This window comes from Rhynchophorus ferrugineus, unplaced genomic scaffold (genome assembly GCF_030347505.1).
Source record: "Rhynchophorus ferrugineus isolate W39M unplaced genomic scaffold, kcgeb_rfMv2 rfM2, whole genome shotgun sequence".
Taxonomy (NCBI): Eukaryota; Metazoa; Arthropoda; class Insecta; order Coleoptera; family Curculionidae; genus Rhynchophorus; species Rhynchophorus ferrugineus.
Window position 1 is genome coordinate 50,783,147 of NW_027472581.1, and position 19,230 is coordinate 50,802,376.

At 33.9% G+C, this 19,230-nt stretch overlaps 1 protein-coding gene across 7 annotated transcripts in view; it reads left to right on the forward strand.

Annotated features, from left to right (window-relative positions):
* Nucleotides 1–19,230, forward strand: part of LOC143191138 (monocarboxylate transporter 12) — a 100,186-nt gene that overhangs the window by 78,710 nt on the left and 2,246 nt on the right. For 5 of the 7 annotated variants that reach the window (XM_076395930.1, XM_076395929.1, XM_076395935.1 and 2 more), the window contains 4 exons: nucleotides 5,477–5,698; nucleotides 5,754–5,891; nucleotides 9,809–10,159; nucleotides 11,257–11,419. In XM_076395930.1, the coding sequence (XP_076252045.1) occupies nucleotides 5,477–5,698; nucleotides 5,754–5,891; nucleotides 9,809–10,159; nucleotides 11,257–11,419 (874 nt within the window). The remainder of the gene's footprint in view (nucleotides 1–5,476; nucleotides 5,699–5,753; nucleotides 5,892–9,808; nucleotides 10,160–11,256; nucleotides 11,420–19,230) is intronic. The other 2 variants (XM_076395933.1, XM_076395934.1) reach the window with 1 other exon arrangement.

Genomic DNA, 19,230 nt, shown 5'->3' on the forward strand with positions numbered 1-19,230 from the left:
GGGTCCATAATCATCCGGTCGGTCTGAATTGCAAATAATAAACCTTCTTGTTCGAAAACTTCATATATGAGATCATAAGAGGTTTCCTGAAGTTCATATTACAATTTTACATTTAAACAAATATATATATATATATATATATATATATATATATATATATATATATATATATATATATATATATATATATATTCTTTTAAATATGTTACCCTTATTTCCTTGTCCACCTTTTTATTGTGATATCTTGTGACTAATTATCTTTTTTTCTATCTTTGCGTATAATTGTAAGGAAATTTGTTGTTATTATTAATATATTTCTTTGGAGGAATTTTCATTTGAAGGGTTATGTGAGAACAAAAATAAAATAATTCGCATATATTCAGTTTTTATGGGAAACTAACGCATTCATAAACGGAGATTCTCATTTTTTGCTCGAATAAAACTCGATGCTGAATACAAAATATATTTTTATCGTCAACATAAAACAGTCAGCCAATAAAATATAACCTCGTTTAGATATTCCTTCATCGAATCGACGAGCAGTTTAATTAATCCCGCCATATTTCAACCGTCGAGAAGGGGACGAAAAAAAGAAAACCAATTTGTTTTTCTCTTCGTGTTTCTCTAAAGTTCTCCCTCAATTGCCCGATTAATTGAATTCGATTTTTGCCATTTTTATTAAGATTCGATGCGGAATCCGAGGAATCTAATAACAAAAAAACGCCTTTTAAACTTCTTACATTTTTGACACTTAATTCGATGGAATCGATAAAAGTCACAAACGCTTTATTAGATTTTTAATTAATGTTTTATACAAATTAATTAAGATATTTTGAACACCTTTTAATTTGAATGTTTATTTATTTAAATTTAGATCTTATTGGTTTCTGGAAATCATTTTTTAAAATTATTCTCTTAGTATTTCACAATCTCCCAATGGGCAATAAGTATTTGATTTGATGTTATGGCGTGTAGAAGATCGCTTCAATAAGTATATCTACAATCTGTACAAGCTTATAAGCTAGTTTTATACTTATTTCAATTACTATTTTATGTTATTTAAAAAAATATTTTATATATGGAGCGCCAACCATGGCACGTATCACTTTATTTTAGAATCTCTGAAATATGTTGGATTTATTAGTAGAACCCCACAGTTCGATACCATACGTCCATATGGGCATAGGAATTGACTTATTTACAATAAATGTGTTCCTATCTTTAAAATTTAACTTTGAGGTTTGAGGACGACTAAAACATTTTCGTGTGGTTTGAACATGATTTTAATGTTGTGTTCCATCAGTATCCTGTCAACGTCATATGTTGTTCCTGAAGAAGAAAAAACTGTTAGTCAAACCTTTTAATTAGTATTTCTTGATCTATTATTTTGCTGTGAATCTTATTGCTTATTGATCTTTTTATTTATATCCCTAAAGATACGTTAATTCTGGACATAAAAACAAGTGTAAAGCAAAAAGTGAAGGCATTTTAAAATAAGCAATGGTAGTTTCTTGTCTTTTTTTGTCTTTGTGTGATGTTTTCCTGAAAACGTTGAATAGATTGGGTATAAGGAAGAAACATATGGAAGGTTTTGGGTGCTGGCTAATATCCTACGTAGTGTAAAATGTTCCTTGAAGATGTTATCTACGACAGGAGAAATCATAGTCATGGTGCTTACTTTTCTTAAAATTTGTCTTCGTCATCGATCAAAACTTGAGGAGTTCATTATTCAAACAAGTAAAAGAATGTTTAAACAATTGAAATTAGACATACTTTATTCAAGTATTCAGGTATTAATCTGAATACAAATAGGGCAACCTAGAGCTAGCTATCATTTCTATTAGCAGACAACAATTATTCTCCTTTTATATAATACCACAAGAAATATTGAAAATACAGTAAATAATTTTTTCTCTGTAAATAATATAAGTGATATAACATAATAATATACTATAAAAACTATATAAGTTATGAAATATGAATTTAAAACAATAAAACTTAGATGCCAATAACTATAAATATATTTAATCAATAACAATAAATATTGTGCTATATGACTCTGTCAGACTTTTTCCTGTGAGGTTTTCTGAGGTCCCAGACATATGCACATCACACGAAGTGTAGTGACACAAGATCAGATGGTTTGATTCGTTTGAGTATGTGTCCTGTTATGGTGGTATCAAAAAGCTGCAATATTTCAATATTCGTATGAGAATGGAGTCTTTCCTCATGCTCCCTTGCAATTCTCTTGATTTCTTGACTGACTGTGGGTATCTGAAGGTCTCGACTGATTGTGGGTATCTGAAGGTCTCGATGTAGGTAATCAGTCCTATAGTATTTGGGTGCGCCCACAATACCTCTCAGGGCATTGTTCTGAAAAATTTGTATTTTATTTATCTTACTCTTTACAGAACACCCCCATAATTGAACTCCGTATGTCCATATAGGTTTCAGTATTTGCTTGTATCATAGCAATTTATTATGTACTGATAATTGTGATTTTCTTCCAATTAGCCAGTACATTTTCCTTTATTTCAATTCCAGTTCTTTTCTTTTTTTCTTTATATATTCCTTCCAGCGAAGTTTTGTATCGAGATTCATTCCGAGATATTTAGCGTTGTTGCTATATGGAATGATAGTGTTATTTAATATTATTGGTGCTTGTACGGTCTGTTTATAGGTGAACTGCACATGTACAGATTTATTTTCATTAATTCTTATTTTCCATGCTTGTGTCCAATTATATATATTGTCACTTGCCTGTTGTAATTTTCGTGAGGCTTCTTCACTATTGTCTCCGACAGCTATAATTGCAGTATCATCACCAAATGTAGCCATCGTGATATTTTCCATTTTGGTATATCACAAGTGTAAAGTAGATAAAGCATTGGTCCCAGTACACTTCCTTGTGGTACTTCCTTGTAGTGGTATGGCTTCTTTTATTGTAGAGTAAGCTTCATCTTGTTTGACTCTAAACATTCTGGTTGTAATGTATGATTTTAATAGTTCGGTGTGTTGTTTTGGTAGCATTTTCTCTAGTTTATGAACAAGGCCTTTATGCCAAACCTTATCGAAGGCTTGTGCTACATCTAAGAATATAGCTGAGCATACTTTTTGCCTTTCGTAGGTTTTTTCAATAACATCTGTTATTCTGTGAACCTGGTCAATTGTTACGTGCTTGTTAATAAACCCAAACTGGTGTGTTGGTATTAGGTTTTTTCTCTCTATGATCGGTTTTATGCTTTTCAACAGGAGCTTTTCAAAAACCTTAGATATTACTGGCAGCAGTGATATAGGTCTATAGGCTCTTATTTCGTTTAATGACTTTCCAGGTTTTGGGATCATTATAATTTCCGCCATCTTCCAAATTCCTGAGACATGTTTTAATCTAAATGCTGTATTGATCAAGTTGGAGAGTTTTATATTCCCTTTCTTGGTAGTTTTTGCAGTAATTCTCCTGTTATTAAATCGTAGCCTGATGATTTCCTGGGGTTAATGTCAGTTTTAATAACTTTGGTTAACTCTTTCGGCCTGGCTAATTCAATCATCGAATTTTCAGCTTCTATGTCCGGCAAATTATTTTCAATATTAGTTTCGTTTGGTTTGAAAGTTTTTTCTAGATATTCAGCAAATGCTTCTGCTTTTTGGCGATTGTCACGTGCCCAATTCCCACATAGGTCTCTTATAGGTGGACAGTGTAGACATGAGCGCTTTAAATATTTTGTGGCTTTCCAGAGTGAGTAATCAGTTTCTTTATCATCTGTTAAATTTCTGAGATAGTTATTTATGGTTTTGTTTTTAAACAGGTCTGGTGTTTTCTCTTGATCAGTCCGCCAATAAGTTGGTTTTCCACTTGACATGTAACTACATCTTAGTTTAGTAGCTGCTTTATGCAGTTTATTGCCTTTAGTTGTTGTTATTCTGGATCCCCATCTTGTATTTTTTGCATTAAAATCACCTCCAATTATAGATTTTTCTCCCAGGTTGCTTAAGACATTCAAGTATGCACTTATATCGATGCCTAAGATTGCTTAGGACGTTCTATATATTGTAATGGCTTCTTGTGGACTAAAATTTCTCCTTTGTTATTTTTGGTCTTTTCTCTTTTTTAATATTTTTGACATTTAAGCATTTAAGCCCATTTTGGTTTAGTTCTGCGATAATTTTTTCTCTTTTAAATATTGATGGAAGCCCTCTTGCCATAACTTTAATGTCTCTGGTTTTTTTGTCTTCATAAGAGTGCCAATGCAGTTTCAGCAACTCTAGACACTCTCCAGATATATATGAATAAAAGCAATCGACCCATGGTCTTAATACAAACATTTCCAAGGTAGTGTAAGAAGCTATAACAGGTAGTGATTTAAGTAAACATTTGTACTGCTTTATGCTCCATTCAAAGAATCAACCAACCATTACATTCAATGCATGAGCATTTCTTCAAATTAAAAAATAAGTTCGTTGTTTCGTTGTTTAATTCCATTTCAACACCGGCTCGTCTTTCTCGAAAAAACATTTTCTATATATACTAATATATATACTAATATCATATATATAATAAGGCTTATACGCATTCTTGTAATATTTTTCTTTTAAAAAAGGCATTTATTGAGAAACATTGGTATAACATAATTAATGTTTTATCATCGTATCATTTTTGTCATCAAAATTGGAAAATTCTGGGTAACATGTTAAAAAAGTGAAGTTTATTGGCACTTCTTTAACATTTTGAAACTGTGCCATCAAAACCTACTAAGCCATGCTGCATCGATCTTAACAAATGGTAATCAGAAGGCATAATATTCAATGCGACCTCTAGCTTAACGTTCTTATGCAAGAAGGTGTAATTGTGCGTCACATCAGTCACTGTATGTCACAGGAATCTCTTTTTTATGGCTTTGCAAACAATGAGAGCATATTGTTGAATCTGTTCGAAATGACATTTTCAGTCAAGTCAGGTGGTAGTCATTTTTCCCACTTTTGGATCTTCCTCAAAGCTTATAAAGGTCTGGAAACAGTAGATTAATCAACTGCTAAGTTGTCTGGAAGTACTTTAAAATTTTGATTAGACTTTCCAATAAGTCTTGATATTCGAACTTTCTTGGTCGTTTTTTTTTTGCCATTGACATAAAAATCGCCACTTTTAAATTACAACTGAGATATGACAAAGCAGCATCACCATAGCTTTCTAAAAATATTTAATAATTATATTCCTTATATTATATTCTCTCAAATCAACAACCAAAATAATGAATATCGCAAATGCAGTTTTGAGGGTCCATGATTAGCGTCTGTATAAATGGAAAACTGTTGTTTTATTGAGAAATATCAACCAATAAATTTAATAGATAATATTATTTACATTAATGTTTCGCATTTGCATCAAAAGATTCAAATACCTAATACACGTAATAATATACGTAATAATCTACGTATTCTAAAACTATGTAACTTATGACTTTATTATATTCTGTTCTAGGTTTAGGAGAGTCAACAATATTTCTACAAATGTACCTTGGTCTAGCATGGACTGTTGGTTGCATAGTGTTTAGCGTTTTCGTTCTCCATACATCTTCAGAGTGCCGAATATCCAGACAGTATTTATGCCAAACGGCTATGTTCTTAAGCGCTGTATCAATATTAGCCTTTACGGTAGTAACAGGGAATTATCAGGCCTACGTCATGTTTGCTTGGTTGTACGGTGAGCTTTTCATACAATTAACACCACAGTAAAACTTATCATCATCTTGATCTAGGCATTTTTTGCGGTGGTTACCATTATTCGCTCAAAATGTACACATACGAGAAAGTGAGAGCAAGAAACTTTGCGAAAACTTGGGGATTCGTTCAGTTCTCTCAAGCCATACCTATCATCATTGGAGTGCCATTTTCAGGTGAGTGCTACATTTAACAGACTCTGTCGACTGGTCAGAACTACAGGTCCCTGGAGTAATAAACCATACGACCATAATACACAGTATTTATAGAAATCTTTTAGGTAATATTAGTTATAATTATTCTGTATTATACAGGTTACATTACCAATAATATATACGAGAATGTCTTGATATTCGAATTCTCATTGTTACGGTATCAGCTCTTGCACTAGTATCTCGAGCCCTTTTTAAATTTTTACCTGTAAACATTATCAGAACGATGTAAAAGTAATAAAAGTAAATAAATAGCAATGTTTTATTGCGTCGAAAAAATATACTAAACTCAATCAACTCACTAAATCGCGTGAAGAACCAGATTCAACAAATATTTACTTCTTTAATTATTTGCTAAACTCCTGAATGCATTCCAGCCATAACAGCAGTACTATTATATGCTTGACTTGTACAGTTGCTTATATCAAGACCATCAGTTTCAAGATTGTTGAAAATTATCTTTGAAATTCCTTCAGCAATTTTACCTTTGTTTCAATGAAATCTATAATATATTTCACAACTTCTATGTCTGGAATAAATGAATGAATGGAGAAATGTCTGCAGTGCTGTAGGATTGGTCTTCAATCTAATCTTCTGAATTGTTAGCAAATTTTTTACTATGTAGCCAAGTTTAAAAATTCAATTTTAAGATATAACAAAATAGGGGGATTAAATCTGGAAAATAAGATTCATCAGTTATTCGTTAATGACAACTCATTTTGTTTACTAGAAATTGGTAGAATGTGAAAATCCTCTAGTTTGAGCAAAATCAGTCGACAATCGTAAATGATTTTGTGAATTATAGATAAGTCTGGATTTTGGATTGCCCCTGAACTCATGAAAAAGTAGATGATTGTGGGACGACGGCCTTCACGGTCTGTGTAATGATTTGGTTCGCTGGAACGTTTTAATCCGATCTCCAGTTCACTACATAGATCAACGAAACCATCGTCCACTACATTATAAAATTCGCTCCGTGATAAACGTTAAAATCGCCACGTATTGTTTTGCTAACTTTCTCTTCGAAGTGCTGGCCGAAATCTGCTTTTAAAATCTTCAGCTTATGTGAGTTGTACCTGTTTATCGCCAAACTCGAATAGACCTGTGGTGTATTCGAGACTATTGGAAAACCGCGATGTAGGTGACGGATATCTTTTCAATTGGATTTCATTAAGATCTTATTTGAAAACATGAAATCGTAATACATTTATGACTTGAATGAATTTTGTTTGCATTTGTAATAAAACATCGATCAAATATGAAATTTCCTGGTGGGATTGACTGCTTGAAACCAGGTGTTGTTTTTTGATCTCTGAACCCAGTCATGGGTTCAAGGAAGGATGGAACGTTTTGATACGGTCTATTCTTTTGATCGAAGTTCAAAGATATTTTTTTCGGTCCTTCAGACATTCACGCAATTCACGTCTGCTGGCACTCTTAAAATACATCGAGCAGAGCGTGATGAGCCTCTGTGGCTGGCAGTTGAAGCTTTTTCAAACTTGCACTGGCACATTAATAATCTGATTCATTAAAAATATTGGAAAAGAGAGATTTTTTTTCTAATCCTTGGAACAAAAACCATTGCCATCTTTCAACAACAGACTAGGGTAAGTTCGACACACATATAATCATCAGATGGGGATGATTTTAATGGCCCTTTGAAAATCTACGCGAAAATACCCTGTTTCTGATGACAGAGGATATCAAAAATTGGCGAATTGAATACTATAATATTCAGATTTTGATTAAATAACATTCTGATTAATTCAAATTACCCTACTAGGAGGAACTACCCTACCTTATTCTGTCAATGAGAGCTGGTAGGAAGATCATCGCTGATATTTGTGGTTTAGGGTGTTTCCCACATTAATTCTTTAACCACTCGTCTACGTCTCGAAGTATTTTCTCTAATACTTCAATTTGCTAGTTCTTTATTCTGAAGAACAAAGCAAATCCTTTTTGCCTGCTGGGCCTGGGAGTGACTAGCTGTTTAAATACACGCACTACTGTGCCGAGTCGAGCTCGGTTCTGCATTTCTCTTTGTGCTACCCTGTACTCGCCCTTACGTATCTAGAATATGTGAAAATTACTGCAGTATTTTAAAGAAACAATACTTTCACTGACATAATCTTTTACCATTTTGTGGATTTATCCGATACTTCTTAGGTGGTCACCTCATTTGGTCATAATATTTACCTTAACAGCTTGTATAAACTCTTCTATCCAATAATCTATAAAGAACTAGATAACCCGGTGATCTTCATATCAACATATAAACTATCTTATATTTTCTCCGACATTAACAATAGCGACTTCATCTAGTGTCGATGAATTAAACTTCCTCACGTACTCACGAGCAGGTGATTTGTCAGGTGTGATGACGATATTATGGCTACCAGATGGCATCCGATCCAATGCAATTTTGAATATTTTGGCTAAATTGTTGATCTGATCAAAACACTTTTTAAACAATATTTCGCTTCGCTTTAGATTTTGAGTACAATGGCTAAGGTGGCCCATAAAATAAATTTGTAAGAGTTGTAACAGCACTCCCAGTAAGTGATAAAATTATGCTTGTATCTGGAACTATTTAAGATCTTTTGCATTTATTTCTGATACAAATTTGAATGCTGCCAAAAAACTTTTATGGTATAATAACTTTAAAGTGGCCATGAAATTGTCCTGTAGAATATGCCTTGCACCAAACGGCTTAATTTGGGAACAATTATTATATTTTTGAATATTGGCCAAGTGGTTAGAACCATTTCCCATTCTAGAAACGAAAGAACGAATATTTAGTTGTCGTGGCAATTTTACTTCCCCACCGACACAACATAACTACTGCTCGTTCCTGGACCACAGGAGCACTGCATCTGTGGAATCTTTCAATTTAATTGTGTCGTGCTCATTGTTATTGTGTTTAATCGTTGCATTCGAAACCTACCCGCTTCATTTTCAGTCACTCACGAACACAATTGTGATATATCAATACGACTATTATCATATTCTATCTTTCGCTGGACATCAGTGCAGCTAGCACGTAAGTTAGCTCGTCTAGCATTTCATTGACTTTGGCGACCAGTGTGCAAGGCAGGTCGTCTTCTCCTTGGAATTGTTAACAATAAATATAAAAAAAGTTCTCGCGCTCTAAATTTGCGACTAAATAATAATAAATGTAACAACGTATGCTTGAAAATAAACATATTTCAATACATTTTTCAACTCTATTCTTTGTAACATTTTTACTCGACCACAATTAGAATACGATTTGAAGTTACCGTTAAGACATAGTCACAGAGTTACTAGTTAATTACTCTATGGACATAATTATATCATATTTGACACGTATGTCATTAATTTTCTAATCGACGTATCTATCAAAAAATACCTACGTTAGTATCAGTTAGTATGAAATATAAATAGTCGCAGAATATTAAACGGTCAGTGCCGAGGAACTATCTTCAATACAGTTTATGTTCTAATGGCAATTTCATAATAGTGGCCGGTAGTTTTAATCAGTATTCATCATTTTTAATCATAAAATAAATTTCTGAACGCATTTATAAATATATGACAACCAACAAAACGGTCGATCCTCTTTGTGTGTTACTTTTACTATTTCAGTTATTTTGGTATCGATATATATGTATCACATAACAGTATACTTAATATATGGCAACATGAAAGTTCAGTACTAATAATTGACATATAAAAGAGAATTTTCGAACTTGAAACTTGAAATTTTAGAAGATTGTTATTTTCTATAATAATTAGCATTTTTCAAGCTACAACTGATATGAGATTTGAAACGACCTTCATAGTTTTAGGAATTTCGTAAAAATATAAGATTGAAATATAAGATATATTTTGGTTTGTTCCAGGATTCTTGAATGAAACTTATAATAACAAAACAGGGTATTACTTCAGCTCCTCCTGTGTTCTGGTAGGCAGTTTGGTGTTCTTCTTAATAGACATTCGTCAACGAAAGATAAACCGAAACCGAAACAGCCGCAACAACGGTGCTCAACATTTCTGCGTACATAGTAACTGCTCTCAGGGTAGAAGAATATCGTTTGGGCAAGAACCAGACAACGATCAGATGGTAAGCCCCAGCGTGACCGCAGCGGCAGTCATTCTTGGTTCAGACATAGTTCAGAACAATTCAGCCGGCATAATCGATAATTTAACTGTCAGTGGGGAGAAGGGTGACTTAACATGCATTTCGGAGGAAGGTAAGGGTCTATAAACACTAGTATTTGATATTAAATTAATTCGTAGCTTGTAAATATTAACTCTATTTAAAATAAAATTGAAATTTTAATGAATGAATCGGCCACTTTTTTTCGATTACAAATCTTCAGTACACGGTTCAAGTGAATGAGTTATAATCAGCTGGTGTACTAAATTATGGTTTAATTTGGCTTTAGCAGTTTATAATAGATTACACCCTTCACATCCAACAAAATTCAAACAAAAAGTTTCAGGCTATGAATACTTTGCTTTGTAACTCATTTTGATGATTCAGTGTTTAACCTGATTGTAGCAGATTAGAATTTCCTTTCCTGTTTATGAGTCGCCTACTAATGATTTAGATAATTCTTAAGGTGTTTGACGCAAGTCTTTATCGAGCAATTCCTTCACTTCTTCATCATTGGATTTTACTAACTATCCGGATCGCTCCTTTATAAAGCACAAACCCCTTTCAACACGTTTGCTCAGATAAATAATTCATCATCATCAAACCATAGCCAGCGCTCGGGGAGATTCTCTGCTAGAACTAATACGCTGCTATTGATGCCACAGGGCTTCTCCACGAATATTCTTCACTAAATCCCGCCACAGTTGTCGGTCGGTTGCAGCTGTTCTGGCCTCGTACAATAATGTCTCCTATTCTTCAGATCGTTTTCGATAAACTATATCTTTTTCGGGGCAGTTTGCTGTGTCTTCCGTCTAAAAGTCTCTTCTTCATTGATTTTCAAGCCATATGGTACTGCGAATGTTATAAAGAATGCTAAAAGCGTCCCAAGCTATCTAAAGGTCAGTGCATACAGTCGCAAGCAGAGTGAAAATGTTAATTTCGGTAGTACTTTCTTCCTCATCTAATAGGGAAGTAACACTCTCTGCAAGAACACTCTGCTAAATATCCAATCCGACATGTTTGGTTAAATAGAACAACTATTTTGCGAATGCTAGATTGTTGAGAGAAGAAAGAATTATTGCCAGCCTAATATAACATAGATATTTTCATTTAAATGTTAAAAGACCCATCGCTCAACATTGGTCTATTTATTTTTGAGCTTAACATTTTGTAAGATTCTTCTTGTTGCAGGAATAGCTGATATGGATTTACCGGATAACCTGCTGGACGATCTCGATTATATCGGCGATTGCATCACTTCATGCAATAAGGTGGAGAACTATTTGATGCTCAGCGAATTTGAGAATAACCTCATAGCGGAAATGCCTCATACAGCTGACAAGAAAAGCAGAAGGTAAAAGCATCACTATTACGTCTTTCAACTTAGACGTCAGTTTAAGTACATGAGATTTAGCATCTACAACCTGGAGAAGTTAGCAGTTATTGATATTTACGAATCGGCATGTTCTTCTACGTAGAGTAAAAGTTACATGTTCAGATTTTGTTTATAATTTCTTTGATTTGTTTTGATTCGGCATGTTTTCAGTTACTTTTGTATTTTATACTGACTGAAGTCCAATGAAGCTACTAGTGGATCTTCGTGCGATTGTAAGACTGCCGTGTCATCTATATGTTGCCACAGTAGTGATTTTTGTAGTCGATAGATAAAACATACAATGTATTGAGAGAGAAGTTTCTTTAAAGTAACCCGCAACCCTGTATCTTATAGTTTATCAAAGGCTTGCATATCCAGGATTGCAGTCGACCAATATATTTTGGTATTTATGTCTAGATTTATTTTGTTTATCAATATAAGCTCTTCTTCCTTTCCATTGTTCGTCGATCTATACAGATAGTTACGAAACCCAAATTTTCCTGGAATATTTTTTCTATTATTAAGCCTCTTTATGTATAATTTCTCAAAAAATATATTTTATACTCTATTCAAAATAGCAGTGAACTTGAGTCATCTCAATTTAAGACGTCAATACGTCGCGATGTTACCGAATTTAACTTTGACTTTTAGTTTATGTTAGCTTTTATATATTACAACATTGTAATGCAAAGAAAATAATTTTTTTTATTATTTAATTAATATATTGTTACTAGTCGTTCCCGTCCAACCTACAATTTGTCTTTATAATAACTTAAAACTAGATTTATAACTAGGAGGACCCATCGGCCCTATCTCAGTCTCTGGTGAAATAATATTTATACATGTCACTGCTGAATTTTTTAATATATGCACCTCACTACACAACACTATAGAAGATCAGATGGTTTGATTCTTTTGAGTCTGTGTCCTGTTCTGGTGGTATCCAATAGTTGTAATATTTCAATATTCGTGTGAGAATGGAGTCTTTCCTCATGCCCCCTTGAAATTCTCTTGATTTTTTGACTGACTGTGGGTATCTGAAGGTCTCGATGTAGATAGTAAGTCCTATGGTATTTGGGTGCACCCACAATACCTCTCAGGACTTTGTTCTGAAAAATTTGTGTTTTATTTATGTTACTCTTGGCAGAACATCCCCATAATTGACCTCCGTATGTCCATATATTTGCTTATATATTAGCAATTTATTATGTACTGATAATTGTGATTTTCTTCCAATTAGCCAGTACATTTTCCCATATTTCAATTCCAGTTCTTTTCTTTTCTTCTTTATATGTGCCTTCCAGCGAAGTTTTGCATCGAGATTCATTCCGAGATATTTAGCGTTGTTGCTATATGGAATGATAGTATTATTTAATGTTATGGGTGCTTTTACGGTCTGTTTATGGGTGAACTGCACATGTACAGATTTACTTTCATTAATTCTTATTTTCCAAGCTTGTGTCCAATTATTTATATTGTCACCTGCCTGTTGAAATTTTCGTGAGGCTTCTTCACTATTGTCTCCGACAGCTATAATCGCAGTATCATCAGCAAATGTAGCCATCGTAATATTTTCTGTTTGTGGTATATCACAAGTGTAGAGTAGATAAAGCATTGGTCCCAGTACACTTCCTTGTGGTAGACCTGTGGTACTTCCTTGTAGTGGTATGGCTTCTTTTATTGTAGAGTAAGCTTCATCTTGTTTGACTCTAAACATTCTGGTTGTAATGTATGATTTTAATAGTTCGGTGTGTTGTTTAGTAGCATTTTCTGGAGTTTATGAATTCATGCCAAACCTTATCGAACACTTGTGCTACATCTAAAAATATAGCTGAGCATACTTTTTACTTTCGTAGGTATTTTCAATAACATCTGTTATTCTGTGGACCTGGTCAATTGTTGAGTGCTTGTTAATAAACCCAAACTGGTGTATTGGTATTAGGTTTTTTCTCTCTATGATCGGTTTTATTTTTTTCAACAGAAGTTGTTCAAAAACCTTAGATATTACTGGTAGCAATGATATAGGTCTATAGGCTTTTATTTCGTTTGCTGACTTCCCAGGTTTCATCATTATAAATCATCATTATAATTTCCGTCATCTTCCAAATGTCTGGGACATGTTTTAATCTAAATGCTGATGATGCTGATTGACCAAGTTGGTGAGTTTTATAATTCCCTTTCTTGGTAGTTTTTGCAATAATTCTCCTGTTATTAAATCGTAGCCTGGTGATTTCCTGGGGTTAATGTCAGTTTTAATAACTTTGGTTAACACTTTCGGCGTGACTAATTCAATCATCGAGTTTTCAGCTTCTATGTCCGGCAAATTATGTTCAATATTAGTTTCGTTTGGTTTGAAAGTTTTTTCTAGATATTCAGCAGATGCTTCTGCTTTTTGGTGATCATCACGTGCCCAATTCCCACATAGGTCTCTTATAGGTGGACTGTGTAAACTAGCTTTCCAGAGTAAGTGATCAGTTTCTTTATCATCTGTTAAAATTCTCAGATATTCATTTATGGTTTTGTTTTTAGTTTCCAGTATTTCTCTTTTCAGTCTTTGGGTTATATTGTTTATAACTATTTTATTTTCAGGTGTTTGTTGTTGTTTGCTGCTTTGTTGCCATTTTTTTCGTAATTTACGTTTTTCAGCTACCATTTCCTTGACTTCTTTTAGATAATTAATTCCTTTAGTTGTACACTTAATTTCTGTTGTATTATTCCAAGCAGCTTCTTGAATATCTACTACGAATTTTTCTGCTTCAGAATTTAATTGTTCAGTTGTCTTGAGGGGTACATTTAGTTGAATTTGTTTGTTCAATTCTTCAGCAAATCGTTCCCAGTCTGTTCTCTTGTTTGTTAACGTTAGGTTTCTTTCTTTTCTTATTATATTTTCACTTAACGTCAGAATCACTGGCGTATGATCTGAACTTAGCTAAACATTTTCTTCGACTTTTATACGGTTGGATGTTATATTTCTTACTATGAGGAAATCTAAGGGGGTCCGGGGTTTTTTCTTGATCAGTCGGCCAATAAGTTTTTTTTCCAGTTGACATGTAACTACATCTTAGTTCAGCAGCTGCTTTATGCAGTTCATTGCCTTTAGTTATTGTCATTCTGAATGCCCATCTTGTATTTTTTGCATTGAAATCACCTCCAATTATAATTTTTTCTCCCAGGTTGCTTAGGACATTCAAACAATTTTCCTTTTTTTGATTGTATCTTGGAGGACAATAAATTGCGGCTTAACCTTGTATCTGCTTGATTTAATAGTTAGTGGTGTTACCTGATTTTCTGCTGTACAGCCCGGGTTCTTGATGGTGGGTAATGTTCTTTTTTATTATTATTGCACTTCTTCCTCTTGCGGTGTTAACTGGATGTATGGTATCATACAATGTATATCCTCTAAATTTTATAAAGGATTCTTTTGTTAAATGGATTTCTGATATTAGGCAAATATCTATTTTTTGCATATCTAGGAATACTTGTTGGGCAGCATGATGTTGTTGGATTCCATTAGCATTCCAAATTGCTATTCGGATATCTTTATTTGCCATTTCGGGTTTTTGGGGCCACAGGCCTTATGTTTTTCATTTCTAGTTTTTCAATCCTTTTCTTGTCTGTCCAGCTTTCCTATTAGGTTAAGTATTTGGGCATAAGTCATTTCACCATTAACGTTTTTATATTTTTTCGGTTGTTCCTTTTCACTCATTGTTTCTTGAGGTTTAACTTGAGCTACTTTATTTCTCCTCTTTTGTAGTGTTTTAGCAACTACACATATATAACTTGCCTCTATAACTTGCCGGATGCGCTACATTGCAGTTTGCACCTTTCTGCTTAGCTTCTTTGGGTTTTCTACACTCTGTGGTGATATGTTTACCTAAACATTTTACACATCTAGGTTCTCTTCTACAGAATTTCTGTGTGTGTCCATGCAATTGACGTCTTTTGCATTCCGGTATTAGGTTCGATTTTTATTTCGACCTCTAAAATTGCAAATAAGGTAATGAAACAAAAATGTTATAAATTTTAATTTATTTTAACATTATAGTTTAATGTACACTGCTATTTTAAATTGACTATGTATGTATATAGTATGTGCAGTCATAGGATATGACATCTTATGTTTTCTTCCTGATTTGAGAACCTTGAATGCATTCGTAATATTGTGTTAAATATTAATATTATTGATTTTACACACTTCTGATAGTCCTTGTAAAATTTTTCCGATTATCAGATCATATCCGACAGCATTTTACAAGTCATCTCTCTCATTATTATTTGTTTAAATTATCTGATAGTAATTTATTCATGATGATTTTATTTTCTTCATCTTTAGGTAGCTTAGACGGAAAACGCTTAAATGCATTTTTAGGTGATTAGATAAAATGTAAGCCTTTTCTTTATTGTTTTTATCACAATTATTCTGATTATATGTGGGTTATGCTGCTGGGTTCATTTAAGCTTTCTTATTGCATTCCATAACGAATATGTAACCTCAATTAAAGTTATATTTTTTAGATGTTCTTGAATTTCTTGATTTTGTTCGGTTTGGGTCAACACTTTCAGCTCTTTTATTGTTTTATCCAATAATCTTTTATTTTCTTCAGTTTTTAATTCTCAATTCTTCTGTATTTTCCTTTCATCTTTTTTTTTGCAGAATTTTACATGATTTTTAGTTTTTCTCGGAGTCTATCAGGACACTTCATTATCAGAAGTCCCGAACGCAACATGGTGGCCCTGTATATTTTCTGTTAATGCTGTTTCTGTATCAATTTCAATAGAGAAATTATTATGTCTAAATTTTCTCTAAACAACGGCCAGTTATTTCTATGATTATATAGATAGGAGACTTATCTTTGATGATAATTTCTTCTTTAGTTAAAAGGCTTCTGTGTTAAGTACAATAGCGAAATGTCACTAGTTTCTAAGGACTTTGAGTTATATAGTTGTTAGACATATATACATAAGTGTCAGTAAAGAGAAAAACTACGTTGTTCTTATAGATTATTCATTTTTCGTTTATAAAGTCTTCCAAAGATTAGATAGGTGTATTAAATCAATAAAGCTGTTTGTTAAAGTAATCTCAGAATGTCAATTAATAACCTAAAATCTCAATAGGTTATGGACCCAATTTCGTGTCCAACAAAAGAACAGATATTTTTTCTTTTAGGTTAATAGTTTTGAGATTAAAAGATGAAATGGATTTACACACATTAAAGCGCTAAACTGTGAAACGGAATGGTCGATGTGATTATCACGAGAGAACTTTAGATACAATCGATGGCAAGTTGGTGAAACCAGGCGCGTTGGCGGCAGACGCTGATGACAATGTGGTGAAGAAACATAAGTGCAATCGGATTTGTATAAAAAAAAGCTAACAGTTAAGTCTATGATTACAAAGTTCACTGACAGATCAAAAAATTATGGACAAAGAGACGGCTTATGCAGTGTGGGAGACATTGAAGCAAAATTTCGAAGCATCGTCCAAGGATCAGTTATTTAAAATATATTCAAGGAGGAGATATCGCAACACACATTGCAAAATTGACAGGTTTGTGGAATGAATTAAATAACGGACTTAGGACAACCGGGCCATTGGTTTAGACAATGTCAAAAGTGGATTGCTGATGGACGACCGTCTAAGGATGCAACACTGAAAAAGTAAAAGGACAAGATAGTGGACGCAAATACAGTAATATTGGCGAAATGCAGTGAGATTTTTTCTGCAGAAGTACATGAAAACAATTGGTAGATTAGCAACCGGGCTATGAAACATGTGACAAATGGGCCAGTCAATTGAAATTATGTGATTTTCGTGCAGTAAATGGTGCTCTGTACAAAGCAGCAATTATCTTACGAAAAACAGAATTACACAAGGGTTGACGGCGTCCTACAATCTTGAGCAGAATAGAATTTGTGAGCGAGACGATAGAACTATAGTCGAAATTGCCAGGACATTGAAATATTCATATGCAGAAGTGGCTTATCCAGCGGGATTATGGGTTAGTTAACACCGCGGTATATATTCTGAACGGAACGGGAAAATCGTCTGTAGATGGTGCTAGTCTTCACGAATTGTGCAATTCGGAAAGAAGCCGCGAACCAAACATCTAAGGATCATTAATTCAATATGTTATGCCCATATCCCTAGTAGAAAGCGAAGAAAAATGGAGACAAAACCCTTAAAAGGGCTCCTCATAGGATATAATGGTGATGAACGGTTTAGAATTTGGATTGAAAAGGCTCAAATCGTCATTTTGTCTAGAGATATGTCTAGAGTACGCTTTGAAGAGAAACCTGGATGCTGTAACAGTAAATAGTTTAGTTAACGCAAGCGAAGTTTCTGAGACTTATGAGCAGCAATCAAGCATAAAAATTAAGTTGAATGGAATAGAGCAATGAACGAAGAGATGAATTCATTGAAGGAAAATAAAACTTGGGAAATTGAAAACTTACCTAAAGGTGTCAAGGCAATGCCATGTAGATGTGTCTTTAAACTCCTCAACTCGTTATTAAGGGTTTTAATCAACATGAGGGGGTCGACTATAATCAGACATTCAGTCCAGTTGCTAAAACGATAACAATTCGATCAATTCTAGGCGTTGCAGTAAATAAATAGATGCATCTTTCACAGTTTAATATACCAACTGCCTTCTTGTACAGAGAATTAGAAGAAACAATATACATGATGCAGCCAAGCGGCTACAGTGATGCCATAGACACAATCTGCGAATTAAAAAGAAGCTTGTATAGGTTAAAACAAGCACCGAGATGTTGGAACAAGCGTATTGGAAGCTTTTGGAAGAACTGAACCTGGTTTCAGAGTGAGTGAAGCTGATCGGTTATTGTAATAAATAAACACGGTAGAGAACTGTTTTATATGTTTATAATAGTTTTATATGTGGGCGACGGATTAGTAGCGACTACTAATCAGACAGACTTGGAGCTTTTCCTCAGACAGCTGAATGCAGAGTGTAAGATAACAGCGACCGCAGTGTAATTCTTAGGCTTACAAATCGAAAAGGAAGAAGATGGCAGTATCAAAATTAATTAAGAGGCATATGCTAATAATTTTATGAAACGCTTCAAATTTTCAGAGTGGAAAGCAGTCTGTAAACTAATGTTGAAGTTTGGAGAAACTTCACAGTCAGGGAAATAAGATAATGCAAAGCAGAATTTTCCATACAGAGAAGCTGTTGGGGCATTAATGTATCTAATGCTTGGGACTAAACCAGATCTGACATACAGCGTGAGTGTCTAGTTTAAAATCCTACCGGTGGGGTTTAATACGATTAAAAAGGGTTCTTCGTAATGTAGCAGGGACATCTAACTACGGAATTATGTACATATCGAATCCAGAAAGCACTAGCGTGGTGATGCAGTGATGCAGATTTCGGAGGTTGCTTAAAAACAGGTCGATCAACATCCCGAGTTGTCATAAAGTATTCTAGAGGGACAATTTCATAGTTAAGTCAAAGACAAGCTACGGTGGCAACGTCAACTATTGAAGCTGAGCTGGTAGCTGCAAATGAACCTGTTAAGGAGATTGTTTGGTTAAATCGATTGTTTCGCAGAATCACAAGAATCTTCAGAATGTTCCAATCTTAAAAATCGATAATTCGGCAGCAATAAGGCTGGCACAACCTGCATTTCATCGCCGAACTAAACATATATCAAACAAACACTTTTTCATCCGAGAAAAGCTTGCGGAAGGAAGAGTAGGAATTCAACATGTGGCACTCAACTCGACGGGGCAACAGGTGGCAGACATCATGGCCAAACCAGTTCAGAGG